General features: G+C 42.1%; 1 protein-coding gene across 3 annotated transcripts in view; it reads left to right on the forward strand.

The window, feature by feature from the left end:
• The first annotated feature begins 4,167 nt into the window (after nucleotides 1-4,167).
• The window catches only part of WLS (Wnt ligand secretion mediator), a 136,712-nt gene continuing 126,399 nt past the window's right edge, over nucleotides 4,168-14,480 (forward strand). The window contains exon 1 of one of the 3 annotated variants that reach the window (XM_017877143.1): nucleotides 4,168-4,507. Coding sequence is in view for 2 of the 3 variants with exons in the window: in XM_017877142.1 (XP_017732631.1) it covers nucleotides 4,869-4,974 (106 nt within the window). In the remaining variant the exon portion in view is untranslated. Of the gene's footprint in view, nucleotides 4,508-4,565; nucleotides 4,975-14,480 lie in introns of those variants that run through there. The other 2 variants (XM_017877142.1, XM_017877141.1) reach the window with 2 other exon arrangements.

Here is a 14,480-nt window from a genome sequence, read left to right on the forward strand (position 1 = left end):
AAGAAAGGTCTTGTATTTCCATACAAAATAAGACAATGGGGTCCACAGAAAAAGAAGGGAGGGGTGGTTTTGTTTGAGGGAAAAAGCATTTTAAAAGAAGTTGTGTGCGTGTGTGTGTGTGTGTGTGTGTGTATATATGTATGTGTGTATGTGTGTGTGTGTGTGTGTGTGGTGAAAAGTGACACTGAATAATAGAGTGTGAACCCACAGTGCTTGCTACATTCACAGGCACCAATTACAAGAAAATACCAATAACCATGGAGCCGTAGGGATGCCATTTATGGATAAAAGCTATTTATGAGAATGAGAAGACTCAGAGTGGGATTATTCCTCTTGTTAGGTCCCTCTGGGAAGTAAATTAGGTGTTTAAGGAGATGTATTCAATTCTTTTAGATCTCTACATTACATTTACTGCAATGCCAATAATAATATGCTGCTCGTGGCTTCCAAAGGAGGCTTTCTCAACTCCAGAATCTGAGCCCTCCTGCGCTGTGCTGGGACTGTGAGGCACACAAAGGCTCAGATCACACTCTCCTTGTGTTGAAGGAATTTACAAGCCAGTTGGGGTAACAACACATCAAATATATAGATACATGTGCAAAATGCAGCCTAGTGTATAGGTGCCAAGTAGGAATATAGTCAGTCAATTATATATAGGAATTGGGGGTGGGGGAAGAGTTATATTTACCTTCAGTTAGATATCCATTTATCCACTCATTCATTCATGCATTCATTCATCTATTCAATACATATGCATGGAACATCATTATGACCTTCCATATCTCAAACACTTTGAATAAAATGATGAATAAACCAGAATACCTAATTTAAAGTCTAGTGGAATGGAGTTGAAATGATCAGTTTTTATTGACAGAGTTGGATTTGTCCTTGGATCATTTCAGTCTCTGGGATAATCTACCTAATGACAATGACTCAAAACAAACTTTTCCTTGGCAGTTGGAAGTTTTGAAAACAGATGTTTCTATGCTAAAAACCACTGAGTATTGTGGAAGTTCAATACTAGATGTTGCCTTATTAACACACTTGTCAAGTAAAGTTAACCACCTAGACTTCTCCTAACATATGCTTAAAGAGTAATCACAACATGATAAAAATTTTAGAGCTGAGCAATAACTAATCAGTCATCAGTTTTACTAGTTTTTAAACACAAAATTATTGATTTGCCTTAAAGTTTCCTAAATATAATAATAATAAATATTCATTTCTTACAAGAATACCATGAAGTAGTGCTATTATTCCCATTTTACGGAAGAGAAAACTCTTCTGTAAAGAGTGAAGCTTTTACAGAAGCATCAGAGTTGGTCTGTGAAGCCTCAGAGTTGGTAACTATGTAATGACCTGTTGATTCGGAACAAGGGGCAGAGCTGGGATCTGGGTTCCAACCCAGATCCAGCTGACTCTAACTGTCATGCTCTTTTCTATTCACCTGTGTTGTCCACTTGGGAACTAAAGATTCACAGCTGCTTTTAATGTTTAAAAAGATGTGATAGAAATTATGTTTTTTTAAAGCAACCCATGGTGATGAATACTACAGGTGTCTACTCCCACTCAGCTGGGCATTACTGGTAATCTCATGACAGAAGTACTGATTAGCAATTAGAAATATCCCTTTTTAATTAAAATAAGTATTTAATAAGTGCTCTCTTAAAGCAGGGGATCATCTTGGTGGAGAACCAGCATCTCATTTCCAGATGAGAAAACTGAAACCTAAGGAGTTAGGCTAGTTACTCTGCAGAGATGCATTTCGGAGCAGAGGGGGTGGAGTGTATTGTAGCAGCTCATTAAAAATTAAGTCAAGGAGTTCACTAATCTGAGTAAATCAGTTCTACCACTCCAGACATTTTTGGTGGATCAGACATTTTTTCAGTTTATATATGAAGTGGACGGGGGCCAGGTGTGGTGGCTCACACCTGTAATCCCAGCACTTTGGGAGCAGAGGTGGGTGGATCACCTGAGGTCAGGAGTTCAAGACTAGCCTGGCCAACATGGCAAAACCCTATCTCTACTAAAAATACAAAAATTAGCTAGATGTGGTAGTTGGCACCTGTAATCCCAGCTACTCAGGAGGCTGAGGCAGGAGAATTGCTTGAGCTCAGGAGGCAGAGGTTGCAGTGAGCCGAGATCGTGCCACTGCACTGCAGACTGGGTGACAGAAAGAGACTCTGTCTCAAAAACAAACAAACAAAACACCATTTTTTCTCTACCCTCTTATGGATAGTACTTGGGGGTCTGTGGACTAAACTGACAAAAGACAGATTGGCAAGGCAAAAGACAAATTTTTGTTCACATATAGCAAATGTATGTGGGCATCCATAACTACTCAAGGAAGCAGTTGTTAATAGAATTTGGAGCGTATATACTATCTCAATAGGAGAAGAAGGATATTCATGGGAAAACAAATGACTTTTAGGAGAGATAAATGGGCCTTTAGGAGTGTTGGGCTCAGAACATGATACCCCAAGGTATGGCACCTTGGCATGCTGAGTACTTTGAACTGAAGGACATTGGAAGGACAACAATTCTGTCTATTTCATCCTTTCTGATAGTACCTGGTGTTCGCCAAAGCAGAGGTAATTAATTACTCTTCAGTGAATAACAATTGGACTGGAGTTCCTTTAGGGCAGGTGCAAGTACTTTGACATCTTGGTATCCTCGAGTGCTTAAGAAAGAAAGCCTGGAACATGTTAAGGGCTCAATAAGTGACTTGGATAAAGAGTTGAATGAGAGAATAGATAAACAGCAACCACAGTCATGCATTGCTTAATGATGGGAATACCTTCTGAAAATGTGTTGTTAGGTGATTTGTCATTGTGCAAAGGTCATAGAGGGCATTTACATAAACCTATGTAGTATAACCTACTACAGACCTAGACTATACCATGTAGCCAATTGCTCCTCAACTACAAACCTGTCTGGCATGTTACTGTACTGAAGACTATAGACAACTGTAATGCAATAGTAAGTATTCTGTGTATCTAAACATATCTATAGAAAAGGTATTGCAAGAATATGGTATTATAACCTTATAGGACTATTGTCACATACACGGTATGTTGTTGTTGACTGAAACATCCTTAGCGACACATGATTGTATATCCTCAGAACTGTTAAGAACTATCAGATGTTGAAGAGATGGAGTTTTGTATGCATAAAGTTTGGTGCTTGTCCTTGACAAGTGTCTGTTTCACTTGGAGACTAGAAATGAATGCCTCTATTAAGTGTAACCTGCATGACATCTTCTATAAGGGCAATGAAAATTCAGGAACAGAGTAGAGGAGGAGAGAAGACTGGGAAAAATAGTCTCTTGGCATGAAGAGGGTGTGTAAGGATGGGAGGGACAAGAAACCAGGTGTGTGAATGGTGGTGGTAGAAACTGTGCGTATGGGAAGCAGGGTGGGGTATTTACCAAACCAAGGGTCTATTGAGTAAGGTGAGTTGTATTGACCAAGTGGCCAGTTTATGAAACATGGAAAAACCAGGTCCAGAAATTTAGACTTGATAGAGCAGGAAATCTCTATCAGGAGTCCCGCCCCTCTTTTTATGGAAGTTAAGTATAACTATAAATATATGATTTCTCACAGAGACAACAAACATTGTAACTTAGTATGTGTACCCTCTAAACCACCTAAGATCTCTTTAGACTTTTGAAATACAAACTGTGGGCTTGCTTTCACATTCACTTATTCATTCCACAAAAGATTATGGGGCACCTACTAGAGCTAGCATTTTGTTAGGCACCATGGGGGGTACAAAGAACAAAAAAAAAAACTTGGTCCCTATTCCCCAGGAGTTTACAGCTCAGTGGTGGAGACAAACCTGTACATAAATCCTTACAATAGGAAGTAAAAATGTAAACACAGGATTGTAGGGACTCAGTTCCCAGAGATACTGCATGGAGGTGGTGTGGAAAATTAGATTTTTTTTAAGACTAATTGGTTTTGGATCAGGTTTGAAATTGATGGAGTAGAACATGTTCTCTTTAAGGCAATAACCAGGGTTAAGGCTGTGGAAGCACATGCGCTGGAGTAACGAACAGTGGTCTGATTTGGCTGGAGCGCTAGGTTCCTCAAGGGGCGCCGTGGGGAATTTAGCTGGTTCTGTGCCCAATAACGAGGCTGGGAACCTGGTAGAAAGAATTCGAGCTGAGACTTTATTTCGCATCTCTGTGTTTTGACTTAGGCATCTATTGGGCCCTTTAAAAAAAATTCTCCTCCTCTTTCCCAAAGAGAGTTCTAGCAGTTGGGGGTGGGGTGGGGACCGTTTCCTAAAGTCAACGCGTAAGTTAAAGGTCTGCAAGGCGGTCCACCGGTGATTTAAATCTCGCACTTCGGAAACCAGAAAAGGAAACCTGTGAGAAGCTGGGCAGGGGGAACCCGCTTAACATCAACAGCAACCCCCAAATGGCACCAGTCCCTGGAGGGACAGGTTGCAGGCCAGGCTCGGGAGCCGGGCGCCAGCACCCGCCAGAGCGCTGAGCCCCGAACTGGTGGGCAAGGGGTAGAGGAAGAGAGGGAGGGAGGGAGGGAGGAAGCGCGAGAGGGAGGGAGGAAGAAAGGGAGGGAGGCGGCGTCATGTGATCCGCTTCCCTGCTCCTTTAAGCGTCCACAGGCGGCGGAGCGGCCACAATCACAGCTCCGGGCATTGGGGGAGCCCGAGCCGGCTGCGCCGGGGGAATCCGTGCGGGCGCCTTCCGTCCCGGTGCCATCCTCGCCGCGCTCCAGCACCTCTGAAGTTTTGCAGCGCCCAGAAAGGAGGCGAGGGAGGAGGGAGTGTGTGAGAGGAGGGAGCAAAAAGCTCACCCTAAAACATTTATTTCAAGGAGAAAAGAAAAAGGGGGGGGCGCAAAAATGGCTGGGGCAATTATAGAAAACATGAGCACCAAGAAGCTGTGCATTGTTGGTGGGATTCTGCTCGTGTTCCAAATCATCGCCTTTCTGGTGGGAGGCTTGATTGGTAAGTGCGGAGAGCTGCAAACTTTTCCCCCTTTCTGTCTTTTCGGGCCCCTTCCCTCTTTGCCTCTTGGGCTACTTGTTACAGTATCACTGCCTTGCTTCTATGATCTAATTAGTCCGGCTATTGTGCTTAAGAAAGCAGAGCTCCATGGGGCTCCGTGGGGCACAATCCAGTCTAGTGGCTAAGAGAAAAGGAGGGGAAAAAGTTTTGGCCTAGTTTCAGTATCCACTTGAAAGGCAGGAGGGGGGCGGCGGGGGTGGGAATCCTAAGCATGGCGACGGATCGCGCGAGGAAGCGCTGGATTACAAAGTTGATTGCTCGACGCCCCCCCCCCCCCCCCGCTTTTTCCCGCGTTCCCCCCCTTTTCCTCTCCAGTCCCTTCCAATCAGCTCCGGGAGGGCAACGTAATCGACTTTATTAGGAACAACAGAAGAGTCGGGGAACTGCGCCCGGCGCAAATCCGGAGCTCTGTTACAAGGCTGAGATACTTGCATGGTTGTAAATGCATTTGGTCGTCTTTGCTAGACGCTGAGGGTTTGCATTTTGGGGTTCAGACCTTCGCGCCCTGCTTTCCCGCCGCACTCCACCCCACGCTCTGCCGTGTACAGGTCCGAATTGTGGGCCGGGCGGTTGGATAGGATGGGGTGGAGTGGGAGGGAGTCCTTCACCAATGCTGCGGGAAGTTGGAGAGGTCGGAGGGGAAAAGCGTATCCGAAAGCTGTTGCTTTTGGCCTCTTGCCCACTCGCGAATATCCCTTCCCCCACTTCTTAGAGCCCCGAGAGCCGGAGACTGTGGATCCCCCGTCCTCCCTTGGCGCTTAGGAGAGCGCCCCCCGCTCCCACCACAGCCCCCCGCAGGTGACAGCTCCCGGGTACCCCGGCGACAGCGCCCGCTCCGGGAGACCTCCCCTGGCGTGCACCTCCCGGACCTCTCTGAGTCAAACAGGCTTCCGGGTGAAGAAAACCGCCTCACGGACCGTCTGCTCTGAAAAACTCCCTTCCCCTCGCTGTCTCCCCATCTCCATCCATCCTCCCGCCTCTCTGCACACTCGCGCCCCCCGCGCCCCCTCAAGATTTGGGACATCCCGGCACGAACTTCAATGCCAACTTTGCAGCGTGCGCGGACAGGAGGGTCGGTTTCTTTACTTCACGGCTTTGTTAAACTTTGCGGAGTGGAGAGTCCACGGAGGGGCTTTCTCCGCGCGTGCCTTTGCGGACGCCCACGCGATATGAGGTGCGGGGGAAACGCCCGGGGGCGCGGGCAGCGTCGCTGCCAGAGCTGCACAGGCGTGGGCACCTGAGTCGTGTGCGTGGCGTTTTGCCTCCAGACTTGGGTTTGATGGGAACAAATAATAGGGAGTTTGGTACTATAAATCACGGTAACATCCAAGCCAATTGTCTTAAACAAAGGAGAGTGGGTGAAGCTTCATCAATGAGAGAAATACCTAAAGGAGACAGTGCTCTTTTCTCTGTGTGCATTTATCCACAAAGCAGAAAGGGGTGCAGAGTTTTCAAACAATCTCGTATCCCCAGTGTGGGCCAAACAGCTTCATATTTTTCTTTCTGGAACCCTACCCTCAACACACACACACACACACACACACACACACACACACACACACACACGTTGGCTTTTGTGTTAAGAGCTCCTGTTTGGCTACATGCAATCTCGTTTCCCCGTATTGGATTTTTCGAGGCTCTTAATACCTTCTCTGCTGGGAGCTGAAGGCAGCCTTCCCTGTGCCCTCACAGTGATTATGCAGCGGTTACAATTACACCTCTTGTCTCCCTTGATGAGCAGTTGCAGTTAGATGCCATTGGATCTTGTGTGATTTCAGTGGCAGACCATAATTAAAATTTCTTGCACCTTGTGCTTTCAGAATTAAATTGGCCTATTATCCCTGTCTGACCTTCATCCTCTTTGAGGTTTTTGCACAAGCAGCAAACCATTACACATAGTTTCCTGGTGTTTGTTGGTGTGTTTCTTTTTCTTTTTCTAGGCTGATCTCCTAGCTTTGCAGAGCCCATTATCCATGATGTAGGCTTCCTAGGGCACTTCTGGAACTAGTAGGATTTCTGGGATCCTACCACCAAGGAGAAGCCCTAAGGGCACTTGTGAGTGGCTGGTGGACATTGGAGTGACTATAGGGTCAGAACACTTGTCTGTTCCAAATAGGGTTTGTCTGGAGTAAGTGGTGCCAAAGATTGTTTTTCCTGAAGAATGTGGTTAATGACAACAACCTCAAAAAGTCCGTGGCAGGTGCTAACTGTAACTAGATTCCCCTCAATTAAGAAACTGCTTTATTCCAATTTCTTTGAAATATATCTATGTATAACACTTCTTGGAGGAAACTGTGTAAGTTTACTGCTTACCTTCTCTCCTTCCTCAGTTGCAAAGGCTGTGTCTCCAGTTCAGATCAGTTAGCCCATGTTGAACAGTGACTTAGCCTTTCCTCTTTCACTTAAAGAGTAATTGTTTTTGCTCTTAAACAAATCTAAAAATTTAGGTGGGACCCAAATATGGGAAACAAATATCAACAAAATGTAAGTGAAAAATTTTCCCACCAAACTTCCCTAAGCTGGAAAACAGAGGAAACTAAGGAAAGAATAGCAACAAAGTGGGCAAGCGGAAACAGTAGCTGAAGGAACAGTTTGTAGGCTGGAAAGTCAAGGTAAAGTTCAGAAACCTCCTCTGCTCTCTCCAGTGAGAAGAGAACTCCTCCGCTGCTCATTGTTACTGCTACTTAAGAAGTCAGTTGTCCTGGGTGTGAAATGTCTCTCTAACATGTCTGCAGTAGGCCAAGTGAGAAAAAGAAATGTCCCCTTTGAACTGGCCAGAATATATTTTTCTTTTTGATCACTCTTTGCTGATAAAAGTAAACTTAGGAAGAGCAACTTAGGAAGAGGAGAATATAAATGGCAAAGCTCTTGTTTGTAAGGGTGTAAGGACCACGTACACCACACACACAAATATACAGCACAAAAACAACCACCCCACCAAACAACAATGACAATCCATGAACCCCAAAAGTGACCAGGCAAGTGAGTTAACTAGCAGGCTTCAGGCTCCTTATTGGTAGACGAAGGAGTTTAAGGTCCCTTTCAGTTCTAAAATTGTGTAACTCTTTCAGTACTTAGAGAATTGTACATGACATTTAAACTGTTGTTTGGTTGTAGCCTTCTAGATTTGATGGAGACAATTTAAACATTCACTATAAAAGCAAATAGCCTCCAGGGTTTGACTTTGGTTTAGCCAGCTTAAATATTCTCCTATTTCAATGTCCTTCTTACCAAAGAAAACCACATTTTTTTGCTTGCTTTTTTTTTTTTTTTTTTGGCACCAGTGTCTATAAGCTAAACCTTTAATGGGATTTTGCAAAAAGGCTCTGAAAGCAATATCTTACATAGTAGAACTTGGGGTATCTATAAATTCACTGATTTATATCATACTTTTGTAAAAACTTTGAGCCACTATGAAACCATACATCTGATACATCTAGTATTCTAAATACATCTAAATACATTCTAAATATTTAGAAATTATTTAAAAATGCTGTAGTGCCTGAAGGAAAAGATAAATATTTTAAAAAATATAACTTTATTCTCCTTAAAATAAGCCTGCAGAAAACTTAAAAATCATTTTCCTTTGATTTCATGTTTGGTGAATTTAACTCCTGAAAAGGCAGTTTTGGGGGTGGTGGAAGCAGGGAGGGGAAGAGACCATGTAGCCTGAAAAGAGAGTGCAGACTAAAAATCATGAACTTGAATCCCATTATGTGCAATTTGCTCAGCCTCAAATTAGTCATGTCTCAGGAATATAATGGTTGAAAAAGCAGGTCACTGTTCTCATCTCTTCTAAAACTGCTAAGAGTATGAAGATCAGAACTGGATTAATAGAAAATTGTTGCATTGTTTTCAGCACTCCCTTAAATGGGAGTATTACAAACATAAAGTATCAACAAATCACCAATTATTATTTCTTTAGAAAAGATCATTATTTCTTCCAAAAGGTAACTTATGTGAGTGGCCTTTTTAAATTTTTAATGCTGAGGATGTAACGTATACTGTATAAGATATAACATACACACATATGTAATCAATTTTCTCAATATTGTGCATGGATTATCTACTTCTTTCAATGATGTAGCCCACAGTATTGCGCTAGTATTGTTTAAGTGGAGGCAATTGGTCTTTACTGTGACCCATTTATGGGAGCTTTTGTTTCTGCTGCTGTTGTTTATTTGGAAGTTGCAGAATTTTAAGAAATTAAATTACAGTTATGCTGAGTATATGTGTTTGCTCCCCAGTTTATTAGATTTTAAGCTTGTTACATTTATTTTAATATATCTTAATGATGTAATAGCTGTAATCCTTCAGTATTTGGGTATCTGGTGAGAATCTTGATAAGTATTAATCAATTGGTTTTGGTTGATGTTAAGCCATATTTTCTGTATTTGATTCTGCTTTTTATTTTGTAAAATGTCATTGTTTTCATCTTTGTTAGCTGCTAGAAGTATCTAATGTGGTTTGTATGAGTACTGTGCAACGTTACAAATTAATCTTTTTTAAAAGAACATGAATTTTTTTAGTAATTGAAATTACAACATTTGCCTTAAAAAAAAAAAAACTAAACTATTTGGTTCTTGCAGTGTAATCATCCTCGTGCTAACAATCTCTAATTGCTCTTTTTTTTTTTTTTTTTAATGAGACAGAGTCTTGTTCTGTCAGCCAGGCTGGAGTGCAGTGGCTCACTGCAACCTCCACCTCCTGGGTTCAAGTGATTCTCCTGCCTCAGCCTCCTGATAGCTGGGATTACAGGTGCCTGCCACCACGCCCAACTAATTTTTGTATTTTTAGTAGAGACGGGGTTTCACCAGACTGGCCAGGCTGGCCTCAAACTCCTGGCCTCAGGAGATCCACCCGCCTCGGCTTCCCAAAGTGCTGGGATTACAGGCACTAGACGTCTGGTTCTAATTGCTCTTTCATCTGATTGTTCTTTCAGCACAGCCTGTCTAGACTTCTATTCGAACTTTCCCTTTTCCTGTTATAGTGAGAAACATTTCCTTGAGCTAATAGTGTTATTGTGGCTTTGTGAGGTTTTCAGGTTCCCTGCCTGAAACCCAGATCGAGACTTAAGGCCTTCCCTTCCTACATGACATTTTACAATAATTTGACCTTAAAATTTTTAAATTCATATAAATTGCAGAAAGATTTCTTACCTTATATTCCTCATAAAGGTGTTTCTATGGAGATTTAGAATTTAGAATTTGTTGAAATTATATAAAGGTCCTTAGTTTAAAGCTCCTGTGTGCTACTTGCCTGATTTGCAAAATATCTATCAGGGTGTACTGTGTGCTTAGGATGGGGCTACATGCCGACACGGGGTTAGTAAAGAGGAGACATGGAGCTTGTGTAAACTAGGGGAGCTGTAGGTAGAAAAGAGCCCCTCTTCATCTAAGTTTACAAAAAGATTTCCTAGGATGTAGTTTTCTAGCATCAAGATAATTTTCACGTATTTATTGGGAATTCGAGAATGTATGAAATTAGAACCCCTACTAATTATACCATCAACTAATTATATTAATATTTCATCAATATACAAAATAATGTTAATATATTTATAGATCTATTAATAAAATGATAAAATGTTTAACATGTACAGAATGTGCAATATGTGCCAAAACCTGTCTAATTGCATCTGTACAAAACCTTGGCAAATTGGTATTTTTGTACCCATTTTACATGTAAGGGAACTGAGGTGCAGAAAGATCTAGTAAAATTGCACAAGATTACCTAGCTACTTGTGGTCAAAGCTGGGATCGAACTCCAGTCAATCAGACATCAGAGCCTAGATTATCAGCTTTAAGTGATCTTCCCACTTTCCCCAAAACCTTGACTTTTAGAAAGCACTAAAACTGATTTCTCATTTTTATAATCAGGTAACATCAAAAGGAAGAAAATATTACATGTGATGATAAATGAAATGGAGTCCAGCTGTATAGACCCAAACAGTGCCTTGCCAAGGCTGAGGGAGGACATGTCTTGAGAAGTTTGACTATGCCAGCCCAACCAATTCCATTCGAGTTCTAACCAGTCCCCATAATTGTATGAATCATCCAATTGACTAAAGCAGCCAAGTTTGTTAACCATCAAATGTTTGAGATTCTGCTACTTGTAAGAAGATTACTCAATTTTATTTTCTCTAGTTGGTGATTTTAACATATATGTAGTTATACAGTAAGTCTGGACTTTTTCAAAGGAGAGGAAAGAAAAGAATCAGTGAAGGTTGGAGAGGTTTTTAGAGGGTGTGTGTTGGCAGTGATGGTGGAGGAATTGAGAAAAGAGCCTCTTTCTGAAAGTTGAAAATTCTTTTCCCCTACGGAGAATTTTTGTTTATATGCACACCCATGCATAATAATGAGGGCATTTTAAACCAGAGACTCCTACAAACAGCCACCCTGACAGCAGGAATAGGTACATTTTGTTCTTTGGAAAATATGCTAATAGAGTTCTCTCTTCAAAGATTTGCAGCCCTTGATTTTGATAGAGACCCTGAGAGGTAATGGGACACAGGGAGCATCAAGATATGAAATGATCACGACTATTTCATTTAGGTCTTACTTTTTCTCTGAAGGGTTGTGATGGTGGCCTAATAAATGTGCCAGCTCTGCACAGTTCTAGAGAAAGTGCCTGCATGGGGATGTGGGAAGGAGAGGAGGAAAGTGAAGAGGAGGAGCTTGAGACATGCCAATTCTCAAACTTAATGATCTCAAACTTTAGTGTTTTCTAACTTTTCTTTTGGTAAAAAGATGAATCTAAAAGGATTGCTAAATTAAAACAATGATGTATAATTTATAATATAAAATACTACATTTCTATAGCCTCTTACTACTACCTCTTCCCCCTGCCCCCTACATTCTACCCCTGCCTAAATCTTGTAGGGGAGGAAAAGCAGTAATCATATTGGAAGACTGGAGGACTATGGAAAGCATTTCACATGTAAAGATTCACTTAATGATCATATCATCCCAAAGAAGCAAATACTTCACTTTGTTCAATTTTCACATGACTCTGAGGCTCATTTAAGAACCTCTTCTGAGGTTGCAGAGATAGTAAATGAGAGTGCAGAGATAGTAAATGAGAGTGCAGAGATAGTAAATGAGAGGGTTAAGACTCAAGCCCACAGTCCTTGATTGAATCCTAAGCCATATTCTTAAGCTTAATGCCATTTTCCTCCCATTGTCCTTTCCATTTCTATGGGAAACAAAGGGGTGAGTGTGGTGAAACTGATTCTATACAGATTGAGCAGAAGATGAAAGCTCAAACCCCCACTACCTTTTCTTTTTGCTTCCACCCCTTCCCCAAACTCACATCACTGCACGGTTACTGATCGTTGGCCTATTACTTCCTAAACAAGGGATCCCCAACTCCTAAGACATAAGAACCACCTACACCAGCCATTGTAAATATTGACCAGTGTTTCTGGGCTGTGCTAGGGAGGACTGAACCTAAGAAAATTACATGCCAACACTCCCCAAAGGAAATTGTTGCATACAACAGAAGATGGCTGAGAGTTGTAATGGGAAATTTGTTGAGATAGTGGGCCCTCTGAATGCCCCCTGGATTTAGCATGCACAGTAGGTCCTAAAGGTAGCTGTTGAAGAAATGGGAGTGTAATGAGGATGTGGAATAGGAAGATGGGGGTAGAATATAGACTCAAGAAAAGAAAATGAAGCGCTCTGGAAATATATGAGACTATCTTTTCAAGGACACAGCTTGTGCCTGGATTTCCAAAACCTGCTTCCAGTGCCACCCAATCCTCCAAAACTGAGCTAACATTTCTATCTGCTATGCCTGTTTAAATCCTGGGCCTTCAAGTTTAATTTTCTGCTCCCCCTTTCTCCTTAGTACTCCATTCTCATAATATAATCTGGCCAAGGGGTGTTCTTTCTTTGCTGGCCCACAGGAATTACAGGGTCTTCTTAAACATCTGGTTAATTCCCTGGGTTAACTCAGAGGTTTTATCCACAGATACACATTTCCAAGAAAGCAGAGGTAATTGAAAGAAAAGGCCAAGTTATTACATTTGTTTTGGCAAGACATTATGATTTTCCTTTAGAAAGAAGATAATAAGTCTGTAAATGGTTGATTCAGTTTTTCTTCAGACCTAGTTTAATAAGGCCAGGCTCATGAAAGTTGGTTGGAGACCAGTTAACTGCTGCCTTAGTCCTGCCTGACCCCCTCTCAAAGAGAGAGCTTCTGGTCTCAAAGCAGTGTCATGTATTGGAGAGAAACTTGGCTACGACTCTGCACACAACCTGTGGCCTCAGTGATCCCAAAAAAGTCATAAAATCTCATTGACTCTCTCTCTTAACTGTGATGTGAAACAGAGCCCTACTTCCTCATGGGGATTGCTACAAGCATTAAATATCACTAGAATCTACTATCTTGAGGACTTGGCACTTGCTGCAGTGTCTCATTGAGCCAGGCCCATCAGAGATGTGATTTCCAAAGGACTTTGCACTGAAACTATTTGCTTAATCCCAAATCCATCTCTCCTACTTTTCTTTGTCCCTCTCTGTTCTTAGATCTGGGAAAATGTACACATGACACTGTTTATTGTCCATTCTTTTCCTTCTTTGAGTCACCACCGCTTTGCCCAACACCTACAGATTTGTGGATGGGAATGACCTTACTTGGTTTGGGTTTGAAAGTTCAAGGAGGTCATCCTGCTTTCTAACATTAGTTCCTGTGCTATAACCAAGTATTTCATTATGAACCTCCCCCAAATGATATATATTAATGTTATTGCAGAAAATTAACAAATAAGAACACAAGCCCAAACTTCTCCTAAAGCATGCACATTTTACTCCCAAGAGAATCTCTCATGCTTTTACTCAATCTATTACTTCTGCTTTATATACAATGTTAATGAAGCTTGATTATGCCATTTTGTAAGTCTATACTTCTGAGTTGGGATGATTTGCCAACCCTCACTGGCAGCACAGACTTGTAGAACTATGGTAACATGAGGACATAGGAAGAGACAAGAAATCAATTAAAAGTCTCTATTCAGAATAAGAATGCCTGGGATTCAGGGGTCTCTGGGATATTAGGCATGTCGTTTCACACATCAGTGGTATCTCCACACCTGCCCACCCCTCCCCCCGCACCTTGGCAGCATCAATACATTCTAGGCCAATATGATACTTGATCCTACCCCAAAGCTGTGTGATTTTGTCACTGTCCATGAGTGCGGCTACTTGGATCCATTGTACCCATACACTTTGGTGGCGTTTGGCCTGAATAGAAGCTAAAGAGCTTGTCAGTATTAAATCATAAGGATGAAAGGGCCTTCGAGACTATCTTGTTCTACCTTAATTTAGAAGGAATTTGAGTCCCAGGAAAGGGATGCCGTTCAGTTCATGCAGTTAGAGGCAGAGCCACAGCCACGGCTTGGATGCAGTTTCTTTTTTCTTTTTTCTTTTTTTTTTCTTGAGAAGGAG

This window comes from Rhinopithecus bieti, unplaced genomic scaffold (genome assembly GCF_001698545.2).
Source record: "Rhinopithecus bieti isolate Rb0 unplaced genomic scaffold, ASM169854v2 scaffold_6380, whole genome shotgun sequence".
Lineage (NCBI taxonomy): Eukaryota > Metazoa > Chordata > Mammalia > Primates > Cercopithecidae > Rhinopithecus > Rhinopithecus bieti.